This window comes from Bos mutus, chromosome 9 (genome assembly GCF_027580195.1).
Source record: "Bos mutus isolate GX-2022 chromosome 9, NWIPB_WYAK_1.1, whole genome shotgun sequence".
In the NCBI taxonomy this organism is placed as follows: domain Eukaryota; kingdom Metazoa; phylum Chordata; class Mammalia; order Artiodactyla; family Bovidae; genus Bos; species Bos mutus.
Window position 1 is genome coordinate 32,512,891 of NC_091625.1, and position 25,410 is coordinate 32,538,300.

Sequence of the window (25,410 nt, forward strand, 5' to 3'; positions counted from 1 at the left end):
ATTTTAACTGGGAAACCTATTGTCTATAGAATTTTTCATAAATCCTGTCATCCATTTTTTTCTTATTACCAGAGTTTTCTGAAACAAAGTGATTTCATCGAAAATTGCAGAATTTCCCTGGAGTAAAAACTTAAAATTACTAATAAAAAATAATGAAGATTAAAGGAATATATTCTATGAAAGAATAAGGAAATCACTTATCTAGTAACGTCACGAATCTGAGCACAGCCCCAAAACATACACATAACCTAATGTGCTCCATTCACAGGAGAGCCCTTAACACCTCCTCTGCGCTTTCTTTACTCTTATTTTGAACATAGTTCTTATCATCTTGATTATATATATTTAAACTGCATAACCAAACAGATGTATCATGATGTTTGAATAACAAATCATAAAAGAGCAGTTTAACCAGATTTATTGTGATTTATCTGTTCAAGCAGTTGAAAGATAGGAAACCTAATTTATCAAATGCTGTCATATTTTAGTTCTCAAGTGCTTGTGGTTATAGGAAAACAGGGATTGGATAGTTGTTTCTCCAGCTGGTGTCTTTACACAGAACTGGAATAACCTGGGATGGTTGGGGGAGGGGACTGAATGTTTTGCTCCAACCTGAAGTAGGTGCCATAGAGAGGTAACTGAGAAGCTTGAGTGAATTTCAGAGAATAAGTACTAATTTCATTCCTTCCATTCTGTTGGGAGGATCCTCTTCAGTAATCAAAGTTTTCCCCAACCTTGAAGCAATGCAGAGAATGGGTAGGTAGCTTGGAGGTGCTTTGTGGAGCAAACTTATTTTTAAATATTCTTGGTGCATGGTAGAGGAAGAAGGTGAAAAGGGACAAAATTTGCATGTGCTTGGAGAGTCCTACTTTTAGATTAACCTTTAGGATGGTCTCTTTATAGTGCTTAAAGTTTAAGCTCAAAGTTTCATAGTAGAAAGGTGAAACCAGGTAAAGAAAACCTAGATACTTTAACTGAAATGTTTGACAACTTCTCTTCTAATTCTCCTGGACTGTTACAGAAGAAAACAATCTTCAATACCTTCTCCTTGGAGCTTGCAAATATCTTTCTTTTAAAGTTCTCATCTTTCTTGTTTCTTAGGTCTCTTTAAAACATTGACTTCTTTTTAGTCTAATTTTTGTATAAAGGGAAGAGCCTTAATAATAATTATTCCATTGATAAATTGTGAGAATGTGATTTTCAATGACAACTGATTGTCACTGTGAAGAAAAAACAAAACATTTTACAGCTAAGAAAAGGAATTTGGCTGAGAGTCACAATCTAACATCACCATAAATTTATCTAGAACTTTTGTAGCTGTCAGAATGTTTTACCTCATTTGATGCTCAGAGCCTCCTTCCTCCTTTTACTCCCTCAAAAGATTAGTATTGCGACATGAAAGTGTTTCTCTTCTTAGAACTCAGTCCTGAACATCTACTGAGCCAGCCTCACAGTCTTATTTGCATGGTGTTCCTTGTTTCTCATAGTTCCTTACTAAATTAGCTAGAATACAGGTGGTGTAGAACTCTGAAGCATTTCCCCTTGTGAATGAAGAGAGGCATCGGGTGTCCTTAGGTGTCCTTAGGATATAGGTCTCCATGTACATGTCCACCATAGTCTTTGGTTCTTTCCTCTGCTCTACATTAGCAGCTCTCTTCCCACCTTTGCCTAAAGCTGTTTAACCCTACAAAAACTGTGACGTAAGAGGAAAACAAACAGCAGACTCTTGTCTTCTCTGGAAAGACTGTGTCCCTTTTTAAGCCCTTTTTGCATTTCTTTTTGGGGGATGGGGAGAGGGGTGGGAAGGAAATGGAGGATGCATATTTCTACATACAACACGATCCATTGAATCCCTGTAAGCTCACAGTGGATCTTCCAGACAGAAGTGAAGGAGTGGTCTCTTATTGACAAAGTAGCTCTGCTCTTCTCTTATATTCTGTAGGATGTTTCTGAGTACTGTGTTGCAGACATTAAAAAGAAGAAGATAAAATTTTGTGCTTGTTTTAAACAAGGAAGGGCTTGATCATCCAGGATATTGACACCTAATGATTTCAACGTATTTTACTGGAAGATTTCTCCTGTGTAAATGAAAAATATAAATATTTAGTAGAATGACTTAAATGACTTGGTTTTTGTCTTAACATGACATAAGAATGGTTTATTTTTAATGTGAGAGCATTTTGTGTATTCTATTACATTTTCTGAAAAGAAAGTTTTCTTGTTTTTATTTTTTTTGCACCCTTTTTTTTTTTTTTTTTTTTTACTGTTTAAGATAATTTTACATAACTATATTGAAAGATGTGAAAACTTCGACACTCTCAACAAATAGACTATGACATTATGACATTCACTAGGTAACTAAAATGCATAATTGATTTTTGTTATACATGTTTTAATGAATAAAATTATTAATGTGTTTGACTTTTTCCAAGCCATCATCTTTTCTATATAGTATTGGCACATAATCTTTAGACATTTTAAAGTGTGCTATTACTTAGAAGAGCAAATTGTTTTGAAATTTTACTGTTTTCGCAGTATGCCAGAAGACTCAAAAATAATCAAAGGATAAATAATTTCTAGCTAGCAGGAAATTCATTGTTTTATGTCTGTCTGCCCTCTTGTGTCTCTACTAGGAAAATCTTGATCTTATTTGGGGGAAGTTACTGAAAACAGCTTACAAAATCAAAACTCCTTATAGATAGATTGTTTTATGGTCATATCAATCATGAGCAATTTCATTGAGTTCAAGAAGGTTCATTTTAATGTAGGTGATTTGAATTAAATAAACATTTTGAACCAAATAATATAAAAGGCAACATTAAACATTTAAAAAATAGTTCCATTTTGGTTCCCTGTAAAGTAAGGTTAGAATTTGAGCATTTGGTATATAAGTTTTTAAAATACATAATTCATTGTATCTTACTCTTTACAGATTATGATAAACAGAATAAATAAGTTCCATTTTAAGAATGAGTATTTATTTTACAATATAATCTGAGTTACAGTATTCTGTAATCCTTAAGTATAAGGTTTTAATTTCTATTAAAGGCAGAATGAACAACAAAACAATTCTTATTTCTGTTTGACTTTGGAAAAGCTCCATAACCTCACAGTTTATGATTTAAAGTTGATGTTTGTAATGAACAACATAATGAAAAGGCTAGAACCTATTATTTCAAAATTTCCACTTGTTTTTAGGATCATTGCAGCTAATTAATTATAGAACTTGGTTATTTTTTGCCTGGGTAATTATTGACACCAGTGAAGTGAATGCATTAATTACTTCTTGTTTATAAGCTCTTCTGGTTGATATTAGGGATATCCGATCCATAGTGAGACTTAAGAAATCCCTCTCTCAGTATGAAACCTCTGTTCTCAGATATCAGTGAACCAACATTATCCCCCTTTCTATCTCTAGTACCTCTCAGGGATTAAAAAAAAACAGTAATATTTCTTTCATTATTTTGTTAGTAGCATTTGTGTTACAAGCCATAGTCAAGATTGACTTTTCCAATTTTTTTTTTACCATATTTTGGCAAATTTTATAGTAAATTACGTCTATTCCTTTAATAATTACTATATTGGTAGTATGTCTTTAACTGTAGTAAAAATTGTTGAATTATGTAATATAGGTGTAAACTGTTTTAGACTTAATTTTAAACTAAGTCAATGTACCAGATTTTTGTGAATGTATTTTCCAAACCAGCTTTTGCTTCTGTTTTATGAGTTGTTTGAAGAAATTTTTAAATGACCAGTTTTTGCTTCTATTGTTCTATGAGTAGTTGGAAGATATTTTTAAATGAAGAGAAACTTGAAATGTATTCAGCAAGAAAATCATTGTAGATTAGTGTTGCTGGTTAGTGTAGTAGAGTGGCCTACCACATAGGTGTTTACAACCTGGTTGATAGATTAAGAAAAATAGCTACACCTTATCATGAACAGTAGTGGGATAAAAATTTTACTTTAAAATTTAAGAATTTGTTGATTTTGGAGAGAGAGTTAAAATTTTCATTTTCTGATGCTCGAAGTAATATTTTTTCTTTTATTCTTTTGCTTGCCTACAATGAGCGTGAGATTAAAATAGAAGACAACCTGTAGAATCATTCTAATCTTAAAATTTTATGATTCCAGTGGCAAGTTATGTGCTCTAACTCAAGTAATTAGCTATAGTGCTTTAAAGGGAGAGGTTCTATTCTACTAGTGTATTAGTAATTATGGCTAATCACACTGTCAGATGTTAAATTAGCCAACAGTTCTTGTCTATTGATCATAAAGTCCTGGTGAGAACAGATTATGGTTTACCTGCACATATTAAAATTCGGTAATTCTTTGAGAAGATTAGTTGTTTTATTATCTAAGGGTATGGTCTTGCTTGTTTTTACTCAATTCTCATAAACTTAAAATATTAGGGTATTGTAGAAAAAGTATAATTTCTGTTTTAGAGTGTAGGGTCTGATAGAGTTACTATGGAGACTTCTGTATGATGATAAACAAGATAACAGATATGAGGGGTATTTCAAACGATATTTCATTTGAATGATTATGTTGATATACTTGGTGAGGACCTGAAAAATACTCAATAAATCATCCAAGAGGCTTTTACAGTACAATATAAATTATATTTATCCCAAAGTGTGAAGCTGATGCTCTCTATATGAAGTGAACTTATTAGCAGTGCAGTTTCAAAACTAAACTCCTAGTTCATCCTTAGGAAAGATTTGGGATAGAAACTTAAGGTCTGTTTAGAAAATTAGCAGTTACATTATGCACACTTACATTATAGTCACTTTAAAGTTAATTTTTGAAAATAAAGCCCTTCTTATGTTTACAACATCCAGCAGATGAATACGTTTGCTAACAATTTGCTCTGTTCCAAATCTTGACCTTTTCACAAAGAAATTCTTCTATTTAGGAAGTGGTCTCTTATATAGTATTGTTTCCCCTTCTTCATGGGATGACAGATTTTAAGCAGATGGTGGTAAGTGGCAGCACTGGGATTGCAGCAGAACTTCAGAGAAGCATCACGATAATGCAGATCAGCAAGAGACATATTAAGATGAGACAGAAATTGATAAATAGGTTCTGGAGATTTTGACGTGCTTGTTGAGGCATTTCAATGGTTGAAGCTCTTCTTATAGCAGAGCGAGTGAGGTACTGGACTTTATCCATGGTACCAGGAAGGCAGGGAGCCCGGAGTTTCAAATGCTCAAGAGAAAGATAAAAAGCTGCCAGCCAAGTGCGTCTTCTTTTTGGTAGCCTGGAATGTAAAAGTAGTAAATGGTTTAGGATCATAGGTGTGACCTATCCTCTGAACAGGTAAAACACTGTTCTGTGTTAATCCCTCTTCCTCAACCTAATTTGTATTTACAACATCAAATACCTCTATAGTCTTTGTGTATTGCTCAGGCTCTGTCTTTTTTGGTGATGGTACCATCATATCTTATATTTGGGGTATAGTAACTTCAGTCTTTGGAGAAGGCAGTGGCACCCCACTCCAGTACTCTTGCCTGGAAAATCCCATGGACTGAGGAGCCTGGTAGGCTGCAGTCCATGGGGTCGCTAAGAGTCAGACACGACTGAGCGACTTCACTTTCACTTTTCACTTTCATGCATTGGAGAAGGCAATGGCAACCCACCCCAGTGTTCTTGCCTGGAGAATCCCAGGGACGGGTGGGCTGCCGTCTCTGGGATCGCACAGAGTCGGACATGACTGAAGCGATTTAGCAGCAGCAGCAGCAGCAGCAGCAACTTCAGTCTTGGCCTCCTCCTCTCAAAATGACTGGAAGTATAGTTTGGTTAGGATGCAGCTTGTCTTGGGCTACCTTGGGCCAAAGTTCTTATGTGTTATTTCATTAAGACTGTTTTCTCTCTGAGCACAGTTGTTCTGAGCATCAGTGTATAAATAGCTCCAGAGCAAACTTTATAAAAAGAAATGCATGCAATAAATTATTCTACAGATGTTGACTTCACTCCAAAATAAAATAGTTCAATGAGAAGTGTTTTACCAGAACTATAGATTGAAATGTTTCTCATTTGTTTTGACGATTTTATAGCTTTGTAAAATATACTACTTTAAGTAGCATTTTAACAGGATGATATTAAGTACTAAAGATTGTCAGACTCAGAAGGCATAGTAATAAAATTATCATTGTCTCACTGTCTACTACACATAGTTGCCATTTGCAAAGGGCCTATACTTACGAACAGTGTTTGCATTTGCTTTCTTTCAGAGCTCCCACAAGCTGTTCTGCCTAATTAATTAATTATTTGCTGCCTGATCAATTATCTGTGCTGATTAATAAACAAAATAAAACTTAAAACAGTACATCATTGTAGAAAATTAGGTATATTCAGTAGATTAAAAATTAGCTGTAAGTTAAGTGCCCAGAGGTAATAGTTTGGCAATATTTGTTGTCAGTCAGGATACTTATGTGTATTTTGAAATAAGAAAAATTAGAAATGGAATTTTAAAAATAGTCATAATTAACTGCCAGAGATAATAACTGTTAACATTCCTTGATACATCTCTGCTGATCAAGATATTACTGCCTTAGCCCAGCTGCCTGGTTTCATTTTCTCCCTAGTGGTTGTACATCTCATGAAGACCCATCTCAGTCTTCAGCTGTATTTTGCAAGAGAGACTAGTGCTGAAGAAGAGGGAAGAACTGAAAGAATGAGAAAGGATCTTTAGGCCTGATCTTTAGATTAGGTTAGAACTCATTTACTGTTGCAAAGACACCACGTGATACACAGTGGTTGGTTGGATTCTGTACAGTTTCAGCACTTCAGCTTGGCTCCATTGGCTGAAGACCCTGTGGTCTCCTTCATAGACTAGCCTGTAGTGAGGAGATCCAAATAAAGAAATAAAGGGTTTTTCTTTTGTTCTTTAAGAAAAAAGTTCTTTAACTTGTTTCAGCTTATATTTGCTTATTATAGATGTAGTGGGTTTCTACTGTTGGGTAATTGTGGAGAAGATTATTACTTTTTTATATAAACTTGACTGGTCTCTTTATATAACAGAGCACAACCTAGAAGACTGTAAAGAATGAGCGTTGGTAGTTCCTATCTGAACTTAATTTTTATGAAGCTTTAGGACTTAAATGGTGTACAAGCCCTGAATTTTAAAGTTATTGTGAGATACAACATGGAAAAGGAAGAGCAAGCCAGTTCATCATGAAGTCACTCCCCTCCCCTGACACCGGGGAGCGACACTTTAGTCACATGAAACGTGTCACCTTTCCATAAATACTTCATTCCCTTTTATGATTGTCTTTTGCACATGTTTTTCTGGCTCTGCCTGGAATGTCTCCCCTCCCCCAGCCTCTACCTTTGATTCTTTGCCAGGCAAACTTCAGTTAATCCTTAAGGTCCAGTTTAAATATCACTTCCTAATGAAACCTTCCATTACTCATTAAGGCAGGATTGGTTATCACCTCCGTTGGGTTTTAGTAGGGCTCTAGTGCTGCCTGTATCAAGATGTGGCTAGCGGGCTGTGCTGTAATGTTGATTTGCATGCCTGTTCCTCCTTCTAGACTTCCTGTTCATGAGTATAAAAATTCACGGCCTTACTTTGTATTCTAGTGCTTAAGTGCAAAATGAGTAACATTTGAATAAATCAGTGAAGCTGAACGGTGATTTATTTTGATTTACTTTAATATTTTTAGAAAATTTTTAATGATCAAAGATAGTGCTTTGATTAACAGATGAATCATTTAGGTCATAGAATTTGATAAACATAATGTCCAGTATTCTTCTCAAGTCTCTTTACAGATGAGGAAAGTGAGGCTTAGAATATTTACTTTAGAAATTAAAACTTAAATAAACTATTGTTAGTGACTAACAGAATTAACGTGAACTGAACTTTGTACAAGTGGGTATTTGGTGTTTATGAAATACAAAGAGGTTTGTCCTGAAGAAATGAGCTATCCGATGATGATGAATAATGGATAGACTTAAAAGATGATCTCATAATACTTCAGCCAAGTATTGTCAGAAAAGTTCCTGGAGACAAATTGGGTATAAAGGAGACCACCAAAAATACTGTTTTGTTTCTTGTCAAACTTAGAAATATGTTATAATTCTAAATAGTCACTTTATAACCTTGTGCTAAAACCAAAACAAATCTTGTTTACGTGCTGAAATGTTAAGCTTTGTGCGTGCAGTATTTTGGGCCCAGTTCTATTTGACGGTGGTACGGTCTGAAATGTGTTGAGTCCTAATTCTGCTGAACTTCCAAAATGTATATGATAGTAATTAAGCCAGAATTTGTCCCTACCAGATGGGGCTTCCGGTTGTAAGTTGAGAATTGAAAAGCTGTGTGTGGGAACAGCACAGCCCTATTTTTAAAGCTGTCTGTGACCTTCACTCCATCATAATTTATGGCATGGTTGTCAGGTGTTTTATTCTTTTTCCTCCTCTCTGCACACAGTTATCCTGTGAGTTTAGAACTCTTGTAGTCTTTTTTTTTTTCCCTTCCTTTTCTTAGAGCCAAGCTGTGAATGCAGCAGTATTTGGTGGAAGAAAGAGAGAACAAACTACAACTCTAATCTTTCAGCATTTACCATGTGTCATGTTAGGCCACATTTTGGGTCAGCTTCGGCAGCAGTTCTCACTTTGTAGTGAGTTCTATTTCTTAAGGTAACATCAGATGCATTCTTGTGCAAAAGGAACCTTAATAGACCTTTGAAAACTTTTTGGTGTCTGCATTAGGTTTTGCTTACAATTGATACTTTGATGTTATAAATGCTGAACAGTAATTCCCACCTGTAATTTAAGCACTTCAGTGCTTTGCAGAATTTACTGAACTTCAGTTTTTTTCAGTACTCCCTCTGCTGAAACCATGAATTCTTTAAATTCTTTGTGGCATTCAGAATTTTGCTTCCCTTTAATTTTTGTCTGCTTGTTTATGCATTTAGTGAAATAAACATGGGGATATTTTGTGAGTAACTTCAAGTAATACACATCTAAGACTATCGTCTGATAGATAATTTTTTGAAAAATTTTTCCCATTAAATTGATTCGGAAGATTAGAATTCTCTATAGGTTTGAGTTACAGGATTTGTCTGTATTAGGATTATTGGAGGGTTTTATTTTTCCCCTACTCTGCAGTCATTTTTGCACATAATCCAGAAGCGATTGTATATGCATCTTTGTTGTTGTTGTTGAATTAAATCAGACCAGTTCATCTTTAGATTTGTCATCAATTAGTTGGCATCCACAAGTTCACTTTGGTTGGATCTCTTTTCTTTTGAGATTGCCTAGTGCTTTGGCTCAGATGGTAAAGCATCTGCCTACGATGCAGGAGACCCGGGTTCGATTCCTGGGTGGGGAAGATCGCCTGGAGAAGGAAATGGGCAACCCACTCCAGTACTCTCGCCTGGAAAATCCCACGGACGGAGGAGCCTGGTGGGCTACAGTCCATGGGGTCGCAAAGAGTCGGACACGACTGAGTGACTTCCCTAGTGCTAATAAAAGGCAATGGCACCCCACTCCAGTACGCTTGCCTGGAAAATCCCATGGACGGAGGAGCCTGGTAGGCTGCAGTCCATGAGGTCACTAAGAGTTGGACACGACTGAGCGACTTCCTTTGACTTTTCACTTTCCTGCATTGGAGAAGGAAATGGCAACCCACTCCAGTGTTCTTGCCTGGAGAATCCCAGGGACGGGGGAGCCTGGTGGGCTGCTGTCTATGGGGTCGCACAGAGTCGGACACGACTGAAGCGACTTAGCAGCAGCAGCAGCAGTGCTAATAAACTTGGAAGTTGTATTAGAAGTTATTTTGTAACAGCAGCTTCCCAGAACTTTGTTGGTCCACAGTGGCTATTTGAAAGAGTCTTCAAACTGCTTCTGCCTGGTTATGAAAAGAATTGTGTAAACATAAAAATCAACATATCCTCAACCCCTAGATTGATCTCATAATGAAATGTTTCCCTTGTTCAAAGCCCTGCCTTTAGGGAACTTCATTAAACAGCAGCGTAGAGATTTTTCTCTTTGAAATTAGCAGATTGCTGTTGCCAATCTGTAGGCTTGTCTTTAGTATCTGTTCGTTATGTTAAAATTAATTTATTTGCAATTAAAATACTCTTTAACCTTCAGATTCTTCTTTGGGGGGAAAAGCATGTGGGGAGGAAGTTTTAAGGAAAATGAATGCCAGTTAAATGTACCCCCACTAATGAGTAAGTTGGTCCCCTCTCTCCACCCTTTTTGGGAAAAACCTGTAGGTGAAATGCATTTACAAAGCACTAGAGGTCCTCAGTTGACTACAAGTATACTGGGATGGAGCTGTACACCCAGGCCTCATTTTGTTGTGTTTATTTGGTGCTGCATGCTTCAGAATTATGTAGGATAAGAATATTGATGGACTATTTCTGAAAATGTTCAAAAAGATACATACTATCTCATTTAGTTGATTGTAATTTATAAGCATCACTTACTTGACTTCTAACCTTTAGATTTTCTTCTTTGCTGGTATGATCAGTACTGTGTTAATTCTTACTTTTAGATGAAAGTGATTTTTCATAGCATAAATAAAGCAAGATTCCTCTGTTCAAGCACTGCAGAACAAATAGGCTTGAATATTTTAAATGGTATGATGTGGGGAGGTCAGAAATGAAACCGAGGAAAGCTAAGAATTTAGTATGAAACTGGAATAAAATATGCAAGTGTGGTTTCTGTTTATGCAAATATTCTCCTATCTCTAATTAATTAGTGAGATTAAGAAACAATATCAATATGTAACCAAACGCAATTTTGGGGAAAGTTTTGAGGAGAAATTAACCTGCGTTTTCGATATCAAAGCTAAATAGATTAAAGACATGAGTATTTTAGCAATGAAACAAAAAGAAACTTTGATTATTCTTGTTACTGTTCTTTAAGGTCTGTGCCAGTTATTTTGAATTTTGTCTTCCAAGATGTTTCGCTTAATAATTGAGGGACATCTATAAGTATTATATCCCTAGCTTTTAAAATGATCAGAAGAATATTATAAAGGTGATTAAGGACATCATGCCTCAGGCATAAATTTAACTTTAAATGAAATGGAGTGGTTTTAAATTAAAATAGAAGTTGTATCCCCTAACTTTGCCTTTTGGAGTGCCATATAGTATTTGAGGACTTGGAGTTCATTTTGTTTTGCCAGTGTCTTGATTTATTTTTAAGCCGTTGATCAGTGGATGAGATGTGTGTGTGGTGTAGAGTCTTAAAATCTTGGCTCTTGCCAAGGCGCCACCATTTCCTAGCTCTCTGACCTTGGGCAATTCACCTTTTTGCATCTGTTTCCTAAACTGTAAAATAGAGATGGAGTGTCAAACTTTTGGGAATTAAGAGGATCAAATGAAATATTTGTGGATGGTACATTTAGAAAATTGTTAAAGAAGAAGGAAGCTTTAATTAACTGTTTCTAGGATTGTAAGAAGTATACAGTCTAACTTAGATACTCTAATTTTTACTTAAAACTTTAATACATTACATAGTTAATATTTTACCTAGTATATTAAAATTGGGGGAACTATTTTGTTCATTCAAATATTCTTCTAATTAGTGAGATTAAGAAATAATATGTAACCAAATGCAATTTTTCTGGAACATTATTTTCCTTTATGTCCACTGGAATACTGTTAAAATAATTTTGATGTTTGAGTTTTAGGAAATCATAGTGACACGACTCTGCTTACTTAAGCAAAGTACTCTAGCTCTTACCTGTGTTTTTAAAACTCACTCAGTTTTTCACAATTTAAACATATTTCACATTTCTCCTACTTTATTTCATCAGACTTATTTTTTAGCACTTAGTTTTAAACTGCATGAAACAAAGACAGTATTTAAATTTCACCTTATGAAAGAGATGAACTAGTTAGGACATAGTGTTTGACACCATGTGTAAAATTTGGGTCACAGTCACTAACTATGTAATTTCTGTTAATCTGGACACATGAAGGATAACTTTAGTAGAATTTCTGCTCTTTCTAGAAATTATCAACTTTGTGGAGCAATTATGTAATGTGAAATTTTGGTACTATAAAAGAACTCATAAACATCTCATTTGAAGTGTGAGAATGTTATTTGATGGATATTTGAGTAAAAATGTACAAATCTGCTCAAGTAACACACCTACACTGAGTGACTCTTGAGTAATATCAAAGGAAAAATGTTTTATGAATATGAGGACACTTAGAGGCACTTGACAAAAACGAAAGGCATGCTTGTAGATGCCTTAAGGAAAGCTGCTTATGGAATTATGCAAAGTTCTTATCTCTTAAAAGCAGTAGAGTTAACATTTGTCTTAAGAACTTAGAATTCTAGAATTAAATTTTATTTTGACATATATAAAAATAAAACTAATGAAATAAAATCAATGCAGTATCCTTTATGCCCTGACTAGAAGTTAAGAATGAAAACACATTTTGTATATTAAATTAAGAATCTAGAGTGGAAAAGAATATAAGCAGAAGTTATAAAATTTATGATGGCATCTCCATTCCTGTGCATTTTTTTCATACTGCTCCCCACCTTCTAAATGCCAGAGAGGAAACACTGGAGGACAGTAACTTAATAAAAATATATTCATTAATAGGCAGAATAAACATTCATTTCAAATTCACTCAAATGAGATTCTTAGGAATACATGTACTACCAAAATAACAAGCGTATGGCAATTATTTTTAAAATAAATTAATGTTCTGTAACTTTAGAATTTTACATATTTTTGACGAGTGTTTTGAAATATCCAAAGTCTTAGTTTGTGATTTAATATTGAATTTAATATAAATAAATCGATTTATTGAAAGCTTTTTTTTAATAGAAGTAGACTAGACTTTGTAAAAGTAGTTTGTGATATATTTCTTAAACTCTACTTTGTTAATATTCACTGTAAAGAATCAGAATAATATTGGAGTAGTCATGCCACTAATGTGCCTCTTGTACAGTCACACAACTGTTCATAAAATTCTGGATGTAAGTAGACCAGTCCCACCCTACTTCTCAACAGAGTAACACATAGCAAAATGAAATCGTTATTTTTGCATAGAGAAATCAAATCACCACTAGCACCAAACATGGTAACATAATTGAAAGATTTTAATTGGCAGAAATTTAACAGCAAAGCTTCATACTGAAGCTTCATAATGTTAGCTTGTAACAAGATAATAATTTTTGAACAGCAAAATAAAAATGAAAGTTAAATCAAAATGACAAACCAATAACCAAGATCAAAGATGAATGCTACCTTTATGATTTCTAAGTTGTCTTATTCTTACTATCACTGCTTAGATAAACATTTATTTAGAAATTAAGCTTTATGTCAGTCAGACATTTTATTATTTAAATTTGAACTGAAACTTAGAAAATATGATTAACTCTTTTTTAAAAGTTCAGTAAGTTTCAGTTCTAGAAAGTGCCATAATCGATGTAATCTGTTTCTTACCTTGGCTGTTGTGACGATCACAATATAGAATACTGTGGGTTACATGAAGTGTTATCCGACGTTTAGCTGGAAAGTTTTCTGACTGTTACCAGAGTTATGGGAACAATTGAAGTAGGTGGAGGAGAAAAAGTGTTCCAGGGAGGTCTTATGATGTCACACAGGAATTCTGAAGTTATGATTGGTTAACCATAGTCTTATCACAGCCAAACATTTTAGAATGTCATTTATCTTAACCTTAGGTATGGAAAGGTCATTAACACTTTGTGCCTCATTTTTTTGTTTTTAACTTTAAAAAGCATGTGGGAGATAAGTGAAAAAGTTCAGAGTGGTAGAAAGCTCTTTTTTAAAGGTTCATGCATCTTCAGCTCAGAAGTAATTGTAATCTGAGGGTGATAATGTTAAAGAACTAAAATTGTTAAAATAATAGGAATTTTAATAGAGTGAGAATAATAATACTGCCTTAAGCCAAACAGCTTTCATTGAGTTGTTGTTGCTATACTGAAGCTTCATAATGTTAGCTTGTAACAAGATAATAATTAAATTGCCACAGAATCAAATTTCCTATTTTTTCCCAACTTATTCTTTTCTCATACCTATTTGTATATGGGGGAGAGAGTATGTGTGAGAAAGCCAGAATGAGAAATCTGATTTTGGTTTTAAAAAATTAGCTTTATCTTATAGTTAAAGTAAGAACCAAGAAATGTAGTTAGTTCACTTTTGTTTTCTCAATTAGTGCTCTAAAAATAGCAATGTATTTACGAACATTAATTCTCATTTTTTAAACTGATAGATATCACCCCAAGAAAAGTTGTTGTTTTCAAATTTAAGTATTTAGGTTTTTTAACCAGCTGCAGTAAATTGCCATAAAATCTTACTAAAATTCCAGTAAGCTGATAGTATCAGGAGTAACTTTCTAGCCAAAAAGATGTAATCCCACAAAACTGATCAATGGCATCCTAGTTAATGCTACTTTATTGACGATAGATGTGCATGTGTCTGGAAATTTAAGTAGTATTTCTAAAATGGTGTGCCTCACTTAATGCAGTAGTTGTTTTCCTGAAATTTACTATGTAAATGAAATTTTAGTAAATGAAATGATCTTTTGAACTTCTGAGAACAGAAAAGAATTCCTTTGACAAACCAGGCATCGTTTTCCTGTCCCCCACCCCCCAATTTTTTTGTTTATATATTAGATTAACTTAAAATCACCACTCCTCCAAATTCTGATTCTTAAATCTCGACTGTAATTCTGGAGAAGCTACTTGTTATTTTTAATTTTTAAAATGCTTACAGCAAAGTGAACTCAGCCTGCTTCACTTTCTTATGGGTAACTAAAATCTTTTGCAGCAGCTGCTTATGTGTCCTTAAATGGAGATGATTTTGGCTTCTTCCAAAGAAAGATAAATCCTTTGCTAAAACAAATCTCTTGTTATTTAAAGAATCGGCTAAAACTATCAGAGAAATAATGTTCAGCAAAGGCCCTCTGTGAACATTGCTAAGGGAAAATTTTACAGCTTAAAAGGAAAACCCGAAATTAAGTAAATTGCATGAACGTTTGACATTTTGCTCAGTACTATTCAAGCATTTTTTCTTTCAGTCCTTACATAATAAGGATCTCTGGTTATTATCAATTGCCAGTGATTACTGACATTCAAAACCTAGGGACTTGAAATACAACCCTAACATGATTTATAGTAATTTGTCAAATATGACAAAGCTGCTAAGTGACAGATGGTTCAGATTTGGACCTCTTTAGTTATAATTCTCTGGTAGGTTGGCATGTTAGAGGGGGAAGCTATAGTGTAACATGGATATGCATTCCAGAGAGTAGCATTTATTAACTAAGAAACTATAAGATGGAAATAGATGAATTATTAAAAACAAACTAATTTTAGCAAGTCTGCTTTAAGTTTGCCTACACATTCATTTGAAAATGAACCTTAGAGGATAGATCATTGTGTGAGTGCCTCTAGTTCTAAGAAAATAGTATTAGTAATACTTAACTTGTATAAAGTAAGAAACTACCACAGACTGAATAAAATATGGCCTAGGTATTTTACATGTTGGCAGATTTGCTCAAAAAGCCTATATAGGTTGACACACACACACGCGCACACACACACACACACACACACGTACACCCAGAAGGATATTAACAAAGTGTGTGTGTGTTTAGAGTTGGAAAGAGGAGATAAAAATCTACTTTTTAGATGTGTGCAAGAGTGGGGAGCTTCTGTGTCTACCGTTTTTCTTTGGTTTAGCTGCTATTGCTGCAGCTGATCATCATTGTTAGTCTAAACGGAGCTCTATAAAGTGTTACATCTTCCTTTTGGGCTGATTGCCTAAACAGAAAGTTGTATACTAGGAGCGTTGGTGAACTACAGAATAATCAGTAGGTATTTCCTCAGAAATTCCACTGTGATGGTCTAGAAAGTGTTTTTAGAGGTGCTTTGTCAGAATCTTCATTTGGGGTCAGACTGTAGTCTGAATCCATTTTTGGTATATATGACCTTATACAAACTTATTTAAGCTGCCTTATCTGTGGGATGGGTTTGTCGTGAGGATTTTCCTAAGATGAAATATGTATATAATGACTTAGAGATCTTGCAACACAGTGTCCATTTAGTGTTAGTACTTATTTTCCTTTTAAAGATGATTCTTACAGCCCAAGGGTAGAGTTCAGTGCCCTTTGAACTTGGATAGGAAACATGTTAAAGATCTTTATTTTTACTAAATTCTGAATGAGATTTAGCCTTTCCTCAGTTGTATGTTTACTGTCACTATAGTAGTCTTAGATAATTTCATATAGAACAGTTGGAGGGATATAGCTTGAAATACTATTCATATTCATACCACTTGAAATTATGCAATTAAGCTGTCTGTAAATATTGTTATTTAATGCATTAATAAAGAAGAACAGAAAAGAAAAAAGGAAATAAAGCAGAAATATTACAACATAAATTTGTTTTTTTTTAAATACTTATTTTGGTGAAATTTCTTTTCTAATGTATGTTTCTCATTTTTTCAAGTTTTATTTTAAAACAGTTCTGAATTTACAGAATTAGTGCAAATACATGGACAGAGGAGCCTGGTGGGCTTGCAGTCCATGGGGTCGCAAAGAGTCGGGCACAACTGAGAACTAACACTTACTTACTTACTGTAGTGTAGTGTAAACCCCACACCTGGCCTCCGCTGTTGTTGACGTATCCGACACAAGTCTGGTACATTTATCACAACAGGTGTACCAGTGTTGATACTTTATTTTAAGGAAACCCATTTTTTCAGTTTTCCCTGGTGTTCCTTTTCTTTTCCAGGATTTCCCCAGGACCCAGATTACGTTGAGTAGTCATGTCTCCTTTGGTCCCCTTGGTTGTGACAGTTTCTTACAGAGCGTCCACAGGTGGGACTTGTCTGATGTTTTTCTCGTGGTGAGGCCGGTTGATGTGTTTTCGAGAGGAAGATCAGAGAGGTAGAGTACCGTTCTCAGCACATACCAAGTGTACATGCCTATCGGCATGACTTACCAGTGCTGTTAACCTGGACCACCTGGCTGGAGTGACGCATTCGTCAAGCTTCTCCATGGCAAAGTTACTCTTTCCCTCTCCTTCCTTCTTTTACTTTCCAGAAGAAAGTTACTGTACACAGCCCACAGTTATGCTTCCCTACCTTAGGAGTGGAGTGTCTATAAAAATTACTTGATATTCTGTGTATTTTATGATATAAAAACACAAAAACGGATCAGTCAGCTTCAGCCATCTGCCAGAAAAAGTCCATGGCACAGAAAATTAAGAAGTCCTGTGCTGGAGGCAGTTTCTGTCTTTGTATGGGGCAGCCCTTTTTGGAAAGAAGACTGACAGGCTAAAACCAAGATCTCCCAGTCTGCTTTTTTAAGCCCTGCTTTTCCAGCTTGTCTCTTATCACATTCCTTTGTATCCTGTGCCCTGGCCCTGTACAGCTGCCTGCAGCTATTTGAACAAGCTATTGTTCTATTTTAAGCCTCCTCACTTTTTGTAGGAATGCCCTCCTCACTAACCTGTGTCCCCGTTAAAGCACTGTTTCAATTTACGTCTTCTGTGCAGCCCTCTCTTTCTTATGATAAACACTTTTGCATGTACCCCTATAATTATCTATCTCATTTTATTGTGTTTAGAAATGTATCTGCCTAAAGTAAATTGCAAGCTCTGCTGATCCAATAACTCATGTTTATAACCTCTTTATTCCTTATAGTATTATTACCTAGTATAGCACCTTGCTCATAGCAGTTCTTATAGATACTGATTGAATGGATGATTGGATGAGTGAATTAATAATGGAGGAACCAGGAAAGATTGCATGGTGGTACTGAATGATTCTGCAGAAGTCTTTTAGGCAGTTAAAAAAAACAAAACATAAATTTTAAAGCTCATTGTGGGGGAAGAAAATAATTGGGAGAGATTGGGGATAAGAGTACAGTAATTGAGAAAATAACTTTCTTGTCATTTAAAAATGATGTAAATATATTTATAGAGTAAGAGTGAGGGAACATTGAAGTATAAGCCTATACTTGCTAAATTTGAATCTATATATAAATTTTTTAAAAAATTTTATTTACTGTGCTCATTTGATTCATAATAATTCATGGTGATTTATATGCTCTTAACATTGCAAAGCCTGCTTTTATGTAATTACTAGTTTTATTAGTTTTAATTTTATTTTAATAGTTAAAAAATAAGCACCTCTACATTTACCACCTAAACAAAAGCCAAATTTTTAAAAATATTTTTTTAACGTGGACCATTTTAAAAATCTTTATTGAATTTGTTACAGTATTGCTTCTGTTTTATGTTTTGCTTTTTTGGCCACGAGGCATGTGGGATCTTAGTTTACCCAACCAGGGATCAAACCCACACCCTTTGATTTGGAAGGCAAAGTCTTAACCACTGTGCCACCAAGAGAGTCCCCCCAAATTGGGCTATTAACGTATACCTAAATAGTTATATGATCTTGCCCATATTCCCCCTGTTTTCTCCTCCCAGGTAAATGATTAGTCTGATTCCTAGGTTAATTTCTTTACATTTGTTTTTATAGTTTTGTGGCATTTTTAATTTGGTATTCTTTAAAAGTTTGTGTTTTTTTTGAGATTTTACTTTGTTTAAAGGAAATTATGATGTATAAAGCGAGTCCCAGGTGGCTTAGTGGTAAAGAATCGGCCTGCAATGCAGGAGCCGTAGGAGACGCAGGTTCGATGCCTGGGTTGGGAAGATCCCCTGGAGTAGGAAATGGTAACCCACTCCAGTATTCTTACCTGGAAAGTTCCATGGATGGAGGAGCCTGGCAGGCTACAGTCCATGGAGTCTCAAAGAGTCAGACATAACTGAGCACACACACACATGATGTATAAAATCTTTTACACTGAGTGTTTAAACTCCAAGTTGTGGTGTGTGGAAGCAAAAGACCTTTCTAGGTAGACCTGTTTTTTTTTTTTTTTTCCTTCTGGAAACTTTTTGACAAGAAAATTTAAGTTGTGACAGAATTAAAGCATTTTAATACTTAAATATGTAATACAGTAAAATGCAAGTTTTGAATAAATTTTTGTGATACTTGAAAGAAAAGGAGCTTTTCTGGGTTAGACTCCCAGGATTTTACTTAAGTCGTAAGGATTTTGTTCTGTTGAAAGTTTGAGAAATTACTGCTTTAAATTTTAAAGCTACCTAAAGAAGAATTTGTTGAAAAGACATCTAAGAGCAAAAATGATAAGAATAGTAGTCTATGACTTAGGGAATGGGAAAGTGCCTAAAATCATAGAGAAGGGAGGATAGGAGTTATTCATCAAGTTGGTTAAAAAAAAGACCAATACTAAAGTAACTTATAAAACTTAAGAAGATAGATTTTAACTTATAAAACTTAAAGGAAGGTAGATTTTGCTTTAGAAATTGACATGTCAGATGCTTGAAGGCTAAACCATTTTTTTTTTTTAATAAATGCTGAACTCTGGACAGACTCTTGCCTTATTAAATATTAATAACCCAATTAGGAAAGGGGAAGAATTTGACATCAAGAGAAGCAAGTTAGTTTAAAGGAAGTGCTTGTCATGTAGGTTTGCAGAATTTGGGAGAAATTTATGAAGCACACTCGAAGTGATGGAAAGAAATGCTGTAGCATGCTCTGTGGCTTTTTAAGGAATTTGTCTATCAGTAAACAAGTAATGTACAGATAAACATTTAACATTTGGAAGTTAACCACTAGTGCAAGATAACACTAGGAGGACAAGAAAATTCAGGATTGAGAGTCAAATTAGCACCAATATGATTTCTAAGAGAGCTGCATATTTTATACAAAAGAAGTTGACAGAACTGAAGCCAAAAGAAGAAATGGAAAATCTCATTCACACACATACACATAACAGCCAGTTTAACAACAGAAGGCGACCCTCGAGTCTCCAGATACTTGCTTCAGAACTCTGTAGACCATGAGGTTATTCCTTTGTTAGGAAGATTCCAATCCAATTCAAAGATTTGTAGATCCCGGCGTATCCCACCCCTGTTACATTCATTATCTTTTGCTCTACACCCCAGTGCTTGAGCTCCTTGATTCCTGGTCTCTTTGTTGGCATCATTATTTGTCATCCAAAATGGAAATTTGGGACTGATCCTTGTTTCTGTCTTCTCACAGATTCTGGTCCACTAGGAAATCAAATGCAGGTTGCCGATTCGAAATCTCTGTTCCCATGGCCTCATCAGCTCTCCTCTGAGCTTTTATATAACCTACTCTCTTGACCCTCTCCTGTTCTTTACTCTGATATCCAAGTTGCCTTCTCATGGGTAAATTTGGTTCTCACATGCTGAGAACTTTTCTTTATTATCACCATGTCCCTCAAAATTAAAAACCCAAATTTTACAGCCATTGCATACAGAGGTTTTTCCTAATTTGGTGTTGTCATCTCCTCCTAACTGACTGTATTTGACAACTCTGCCATTTGTGAGTTTTATTTCTTCTATCTGGAATCTATTCCTTTCTTTCTTGACTTTATTATTCAAAAATGTGTAGGGAGAAGCCTGTTTGTTTGTTCTTAATTTTTAATTGCGTAAGTATTAAGTATCTCTTACAATTCAGGAAACTCAGATAAATCAGAAGTTGGAGGGGTACTTAATATGTTTTTTAGGTATTTATTTTTTCTTTGCATGCATTTCATGAATGGGGGCTGATTTATTTTTTCTTTACTCCTCATACTACTTATCCCATAGAAGTTAAGGTTAATGGATATTTAAAATATTTTTTGCCATTACAAATGAGCTTGTAAAGGGCTAAGTCAAAGGAAGTTATGGAATACAAATGCAAGTGACCCTTGAATTTTTAGCATAGATGCATTCTTGAAAAGGTTATGTAAAATGGATTTTAATATGTAGAAATCGTGTTTATCTTATAAAGCAAGAGATGTCCCAGCAGAAAAGATTAATAAGCACAACTTTCTAATGTGCAGATGTTAAGTTTTTATCAGCAGTTTAATGCATTGAGAATTGTACCTGTTGTACACTGTTTTGATATATCGCAGTGAATCTGTACTTCCTCCTTAACCCATCTCCAGATTAAAAACTTATATAGCACAGCAAAAGGATGTGAACATGTCATCTGCTGTTTTCATTTGCCCTTGAGTTGGTCAGAGGAAGTGAGTAGGTTCCAGGGCCAGCTGTTAGCATTAAGATCAAGAGCATACTTTTGGCAAATTTGGTTGTTCAGGCTTCCCTGTTAAAGTATTCATTTTTATAGGTTTATTGCTTAGTTGGGGCCATAGATATCTGAAGAGTTGATTGTTGACTCCAGCATTACTATGTCAGTTTTAAAAATCTAACTTGAAAACATAACATATCTAAAAATTCAGTGTTTGGATTATTATGAACCTGGGTGCTGAATGTGTGAGAATCAAAAAGTGCTCTTGAGACTTTACACGTACAGAATAGAAGTACAACATAGTCACTGAAGACTTTTTTCCCCAAATGTATGTCTAAAATGCAAACTAAAATTAGTTATATAGATTACTCAAAGATTACCTGGGTCTGAGAGAAATGAGGCTGAGCCTCAAGGTTTGGAAAGCATCATTTTTATTCAAATGTAAGTCTGTTGATTAATCTTTGAACTATGATCTTTAGAGTGTGTATACATATCTTTTTTATTATATATATCATTGCTATAAAAATGTTAATAGAGGTTTTAAGTAATGATAATTTCAGGGATGGTAACCTTTTGAAGTTTGTAAATTTTTAGATTGCTTAATATTTAGCAAATATTACCAGATTCTGTGTTGTGTACCAAGAGTTTTAAAAGAATAAGGCCGGGCTTATCAGGATACAGACTAAACTGGGATAGGAAGCACTGTCATAAGTACTGTCATAATACTCTTAATTGCAATACCTGTCTGTGCTGTTCAAAACAACTTTGGATTTTTTTGAAAACTGAGAAACATCCTTGAGGGATCATCGTTAGTCATTCTCTTTTTGTTGATTGTGTGCTATGGTCTAGGGAATGAACTCGACTCTGGGCATTTACCACAAAAATTTAAAAAAATCTCTAACATTGCTGGTGCTGATACTTTTTAGAAAAATACGTGAAGGCATGTTTAAATTGAGCAGCAGTCAACTTGCCTGTCTAAACTCTCAACAGTTTCTCTGAGATTACCCATTGTTGACTCTTGGAATATATATTTAAAAAAAACAACAGTGTTTTAACATATGAAAGAAGAAAGTGCTTAATGGCCCTTAACTGCACTGTCAGAAAAGAAAAAAAGTAGTATATGTATGCCAAGCAAAGTCAGTTAATCCCAGTTGATGTAAAGTAGAAGCCAACTCCCTGTCTTCTCACAAGATAACCATCATTCATAAATTCCTTTTGTATCCTTCTAGAAAAATTCTAGATAACATTTTTAAATAATGTAGGCAGTACTTTGGCCCCAAAACACATTTATTATTTTATACTTTTCTTTTACCTCTCAGTGGTACAATATGATAAAAAAATTGATAAGACATATTTTGGTAATTTGCTTTTAAAAATAAGTGGAATATGTCAGTGCTCATACTACCGCTTTGTTTTAGTAGACTCTGGCTCTGTAATCTAAGTTTGTTATCCTTAAGTAATTATGCAAAAGGTTTGGAAAATAACTGCATTCTCTTTTTTTACAGGTGAAATACATTGTTACATTTGAATACTTAAGCACTTCCACTCTCAATCTTCTGATTGATTTGCTTAGGGAAAATGGTTCGCTCCTCAATCTTGGATATATCATTTACCCCTTCACTTTTGTGTTACAACTGTAATGAGATCATGTTTCATGCGTAGATCATTCCTTTGTTGGCATTTTTAAAAAACATGCTGATGCTAACAAAGATTATACATCAACCAGATTGATTTTTCAGAAGAAAAATGTCTTTTCCTCCAAAAGAAGAGTTAAATTAATCGTAACTTAAGCTGTGTAGCATGGTGGAAATCAGTAACACTTTTACAGTTCTATTTTCATATACATGTACTTCTAAGATATAAAATGTAGCTATGTATTCCTCTCATCAGTTTCTTTTTATCATTTTTTAGAGTCTTTTACCCTTGAAGTAACTTGATATATTTGTATTGTTATTTCAGTAAAGCATATCAGGATGGCAAAAATAGCATCATAGAATTAATAATATAGACAAAGAAATAGTGAGATCATTAAAACCTCAGTTCCTTCTGTAATTTTAACTTCAAGAGTCATGATGCAGACTTTTGTTTATAATTAGTCACTCTGATAAAAAGTTTATGGATAGAATTTTTTGTATGATTTGTTTTTATTTTTTAGAGAAATATGTAGTAATGCATTCCATAAATAATAACATGGGCTTAAAGATAGAATTTTTTTTTATTTTATGCACATTCTTTTAGTAATAATACAATATGTAAGATACAGATTTTGTTGTAATGATAGTTCTGTAATCCATGTTTTTCATTCTCTTTGAATAAAAACTCTAAATTCTACATAATTTGTAATTTATTTTCATCTATATTGTTGAGCTTTGTGAATTTACCTTTGGGTGAGGTATCCTGATATTTTTAACAAAAAGCACTCGTAGAGTATCTCTTCAGATAGATTATTCCAGGAAAGAGAGGAAGATTTGCTGTGTTATTTGACATGTTGTGAGTGATGAATGAGCTAAATAACAAAGGCAAATGAAAGAGAGATAACAAACTTGAAGATTTGCAGAGGTTGTAGTCCAGTTAAGTGTGGCAGCACTAGATTATCTAAGTTTAACAGTATTTGTCCAGGCTGAGGCCAAAGAATTTGGAGCTATTTTCAGATGCAAATAGTGCGCTTATTTTAGAAGCATGTTTGACCATTACGTGACATGTTTTGGCAACTTTTCATAGCATCTGGGTCTCATCTAAATAGATATATTTGGGATTGTTGTAGATGCATGTTTTCCCTATTCAATTATTAGACTGAAATTTGCTGTTTACAATGAGGTGGCCATACATACGTTAGAATTCTGGGTGGTTGGGGTCTAGATGCAGAAGAGTTATGCTAGTATACTGGCTAGGCTGGGTTTCCCAGGTGGCACAGTGGTAAGGAACCTGCCTGCCAGTGCAGAGGATATCAGAGAGACAGGTTCAATCCCTGGGTTGGGAAGATGCCCTGGAGTAGGAAATGGCAACCCACTTCAGTTTTCTTGCCTGGAAAATTCCAATGGCAGAGGAGCCGGGTGGACCCCAGCTGGTGGGGTTACAAAGAGTTGGACATGACTGAGCAAGAACACTCTGGCTAGACTGTGTGGCTAGGCTACTGTTTTCTTTTCTAAACCACCACTGCAACAGTGTATCTTAATGCATTTTTAGGTAAAACATCTAAATGAGGAGTTCCCCTCCCTCCCTGAGTTTGGTAACTACCAATTATGTATTAAAAATGTTTACTTATAAAAGATGTCCTTGTTTTGCTGAACACATTTTGAAATGTTCCTGACTTTAATGACTTCCTTTCTGTTCCATACTTGGAGTTCACTCACAGCTACATGCCTTTGTAATTATCTTCTAGATTTCATGTTCATGTCTAGTTAAAGTTTTATTATTATTCACAAGCTATAAATTATATGTTCATATGTTTAAATTACTTTCTCTTTGATTACTTACATTAGTTATGGGCAAGTAAAAATATGACTGATGACTTGAAATTCTGCCACAAAATGGTATTCCCCTCCTGACCAGCTACAACTTTATTGAATGGAAATTCTTAATTGTCTTCTAAATACTTGGGATTAAAATGTATTACTACTGGTCATAGGGAAGACATTATTTGAATATAAAATACTTTCTTCTTTTTCATATCTGGGAGCAGAATTGCCCCCTGTTTAATTGGACAGCTTCATTGTTCTTCTTCAGTATCGACAGCTCTTAAGAACCATCTTGTAGGTTGTACAGGAGGACAAATAATTTTCTCTCTACCATTCTTAGTTCTTAGCTGAGACCCTCGTAATAAAAGATGGATTACAAGAGAAACAAATAGAAGTTTATTAACATGTGTACCTTGTACCCATGGAAGATACTCAGGGGAAAATGAGGAGCTCAGAGTGGTAGCTTTAGAATTCAGGATTAGATACCGCTCAATTCAAGAAAAGCAGAGGAAGGATACAGGTCTCTCAGGGGAGATACATGATTTTTAAGAGAGATGAATAGGCCTTAGAAGAATAGATAGGAGCGACGATAACCTGTGAGGAACTTTGGGTACACTGTCTGCTTCTAGTCTTCTTTTCTGTGCTAAGAGCCAGTCCTCTCTGATGAAACTCCCGGGGAGGAGATTTATGACAGTTGAGTTCCTTTGGGAGGATCTGTCTTTAGGCGGAGAGTGGAGTTCAGAGAAAGCCTCTCCCTGCATTGGCTGGATTTCAACTGCCTACCGCTCAAAATAATTAACATGTCATTAATTATGGTGGCATGTTGATGAGCTCCTACAGTTGTGTTTTGGAGTGGCATGTTCTGCTGCCCTTCATTGCCAACTC

At 34.8% G+C, this 25,410-nt stretch overlaps 2 protein-coding genes across 5 annotated transcripts in view; one reads left to right on the top strand and one right to left on the bottom strand.

The window, feature by feature from the left end:
- The window catches only part of CEP85L (centrosomal protein 85 like), a 147,946-nt gene that overhangs the window by 63,734 nt on the left and 58,802 nt on the right, over positions 1-25,410 (top strand). The window lies entirely within an intron of this gene.
- Positions 402-13,577, bottom strand: PLN (phospholamban). Of its 2 annotated transcripts, XR_011465326.1 has the most exons (3): positions 13,421-13,577; positions 4,777-5,257; positions 402-2,078 (listed from the first exon to the last, which is right to left on the bottom strand). XR_011465326.1 is itself a non-coding variant. In XM_005907701.2 (2 exons), the coding sequence occupies exon 2, from the start codon at positions 5,167-5,169 to the stop codon at positions 5,011-5,013; it is 159 nt and encodes a 52-aa protein (XP_005907763.1). In that variant the 5' UTR covers positions 5,170-5,257; positions 13,421-13,577; the 3' UTR covers positions 3,243-5,010. The 2 variants fall into 2 exon arrangements, 1 of the variants encoding a protein (XP_005907763.1); XM_005907701.2 differs by lacking the exon at positions 402-2,078 and having other exon boundaries at positions 3,243-5,257.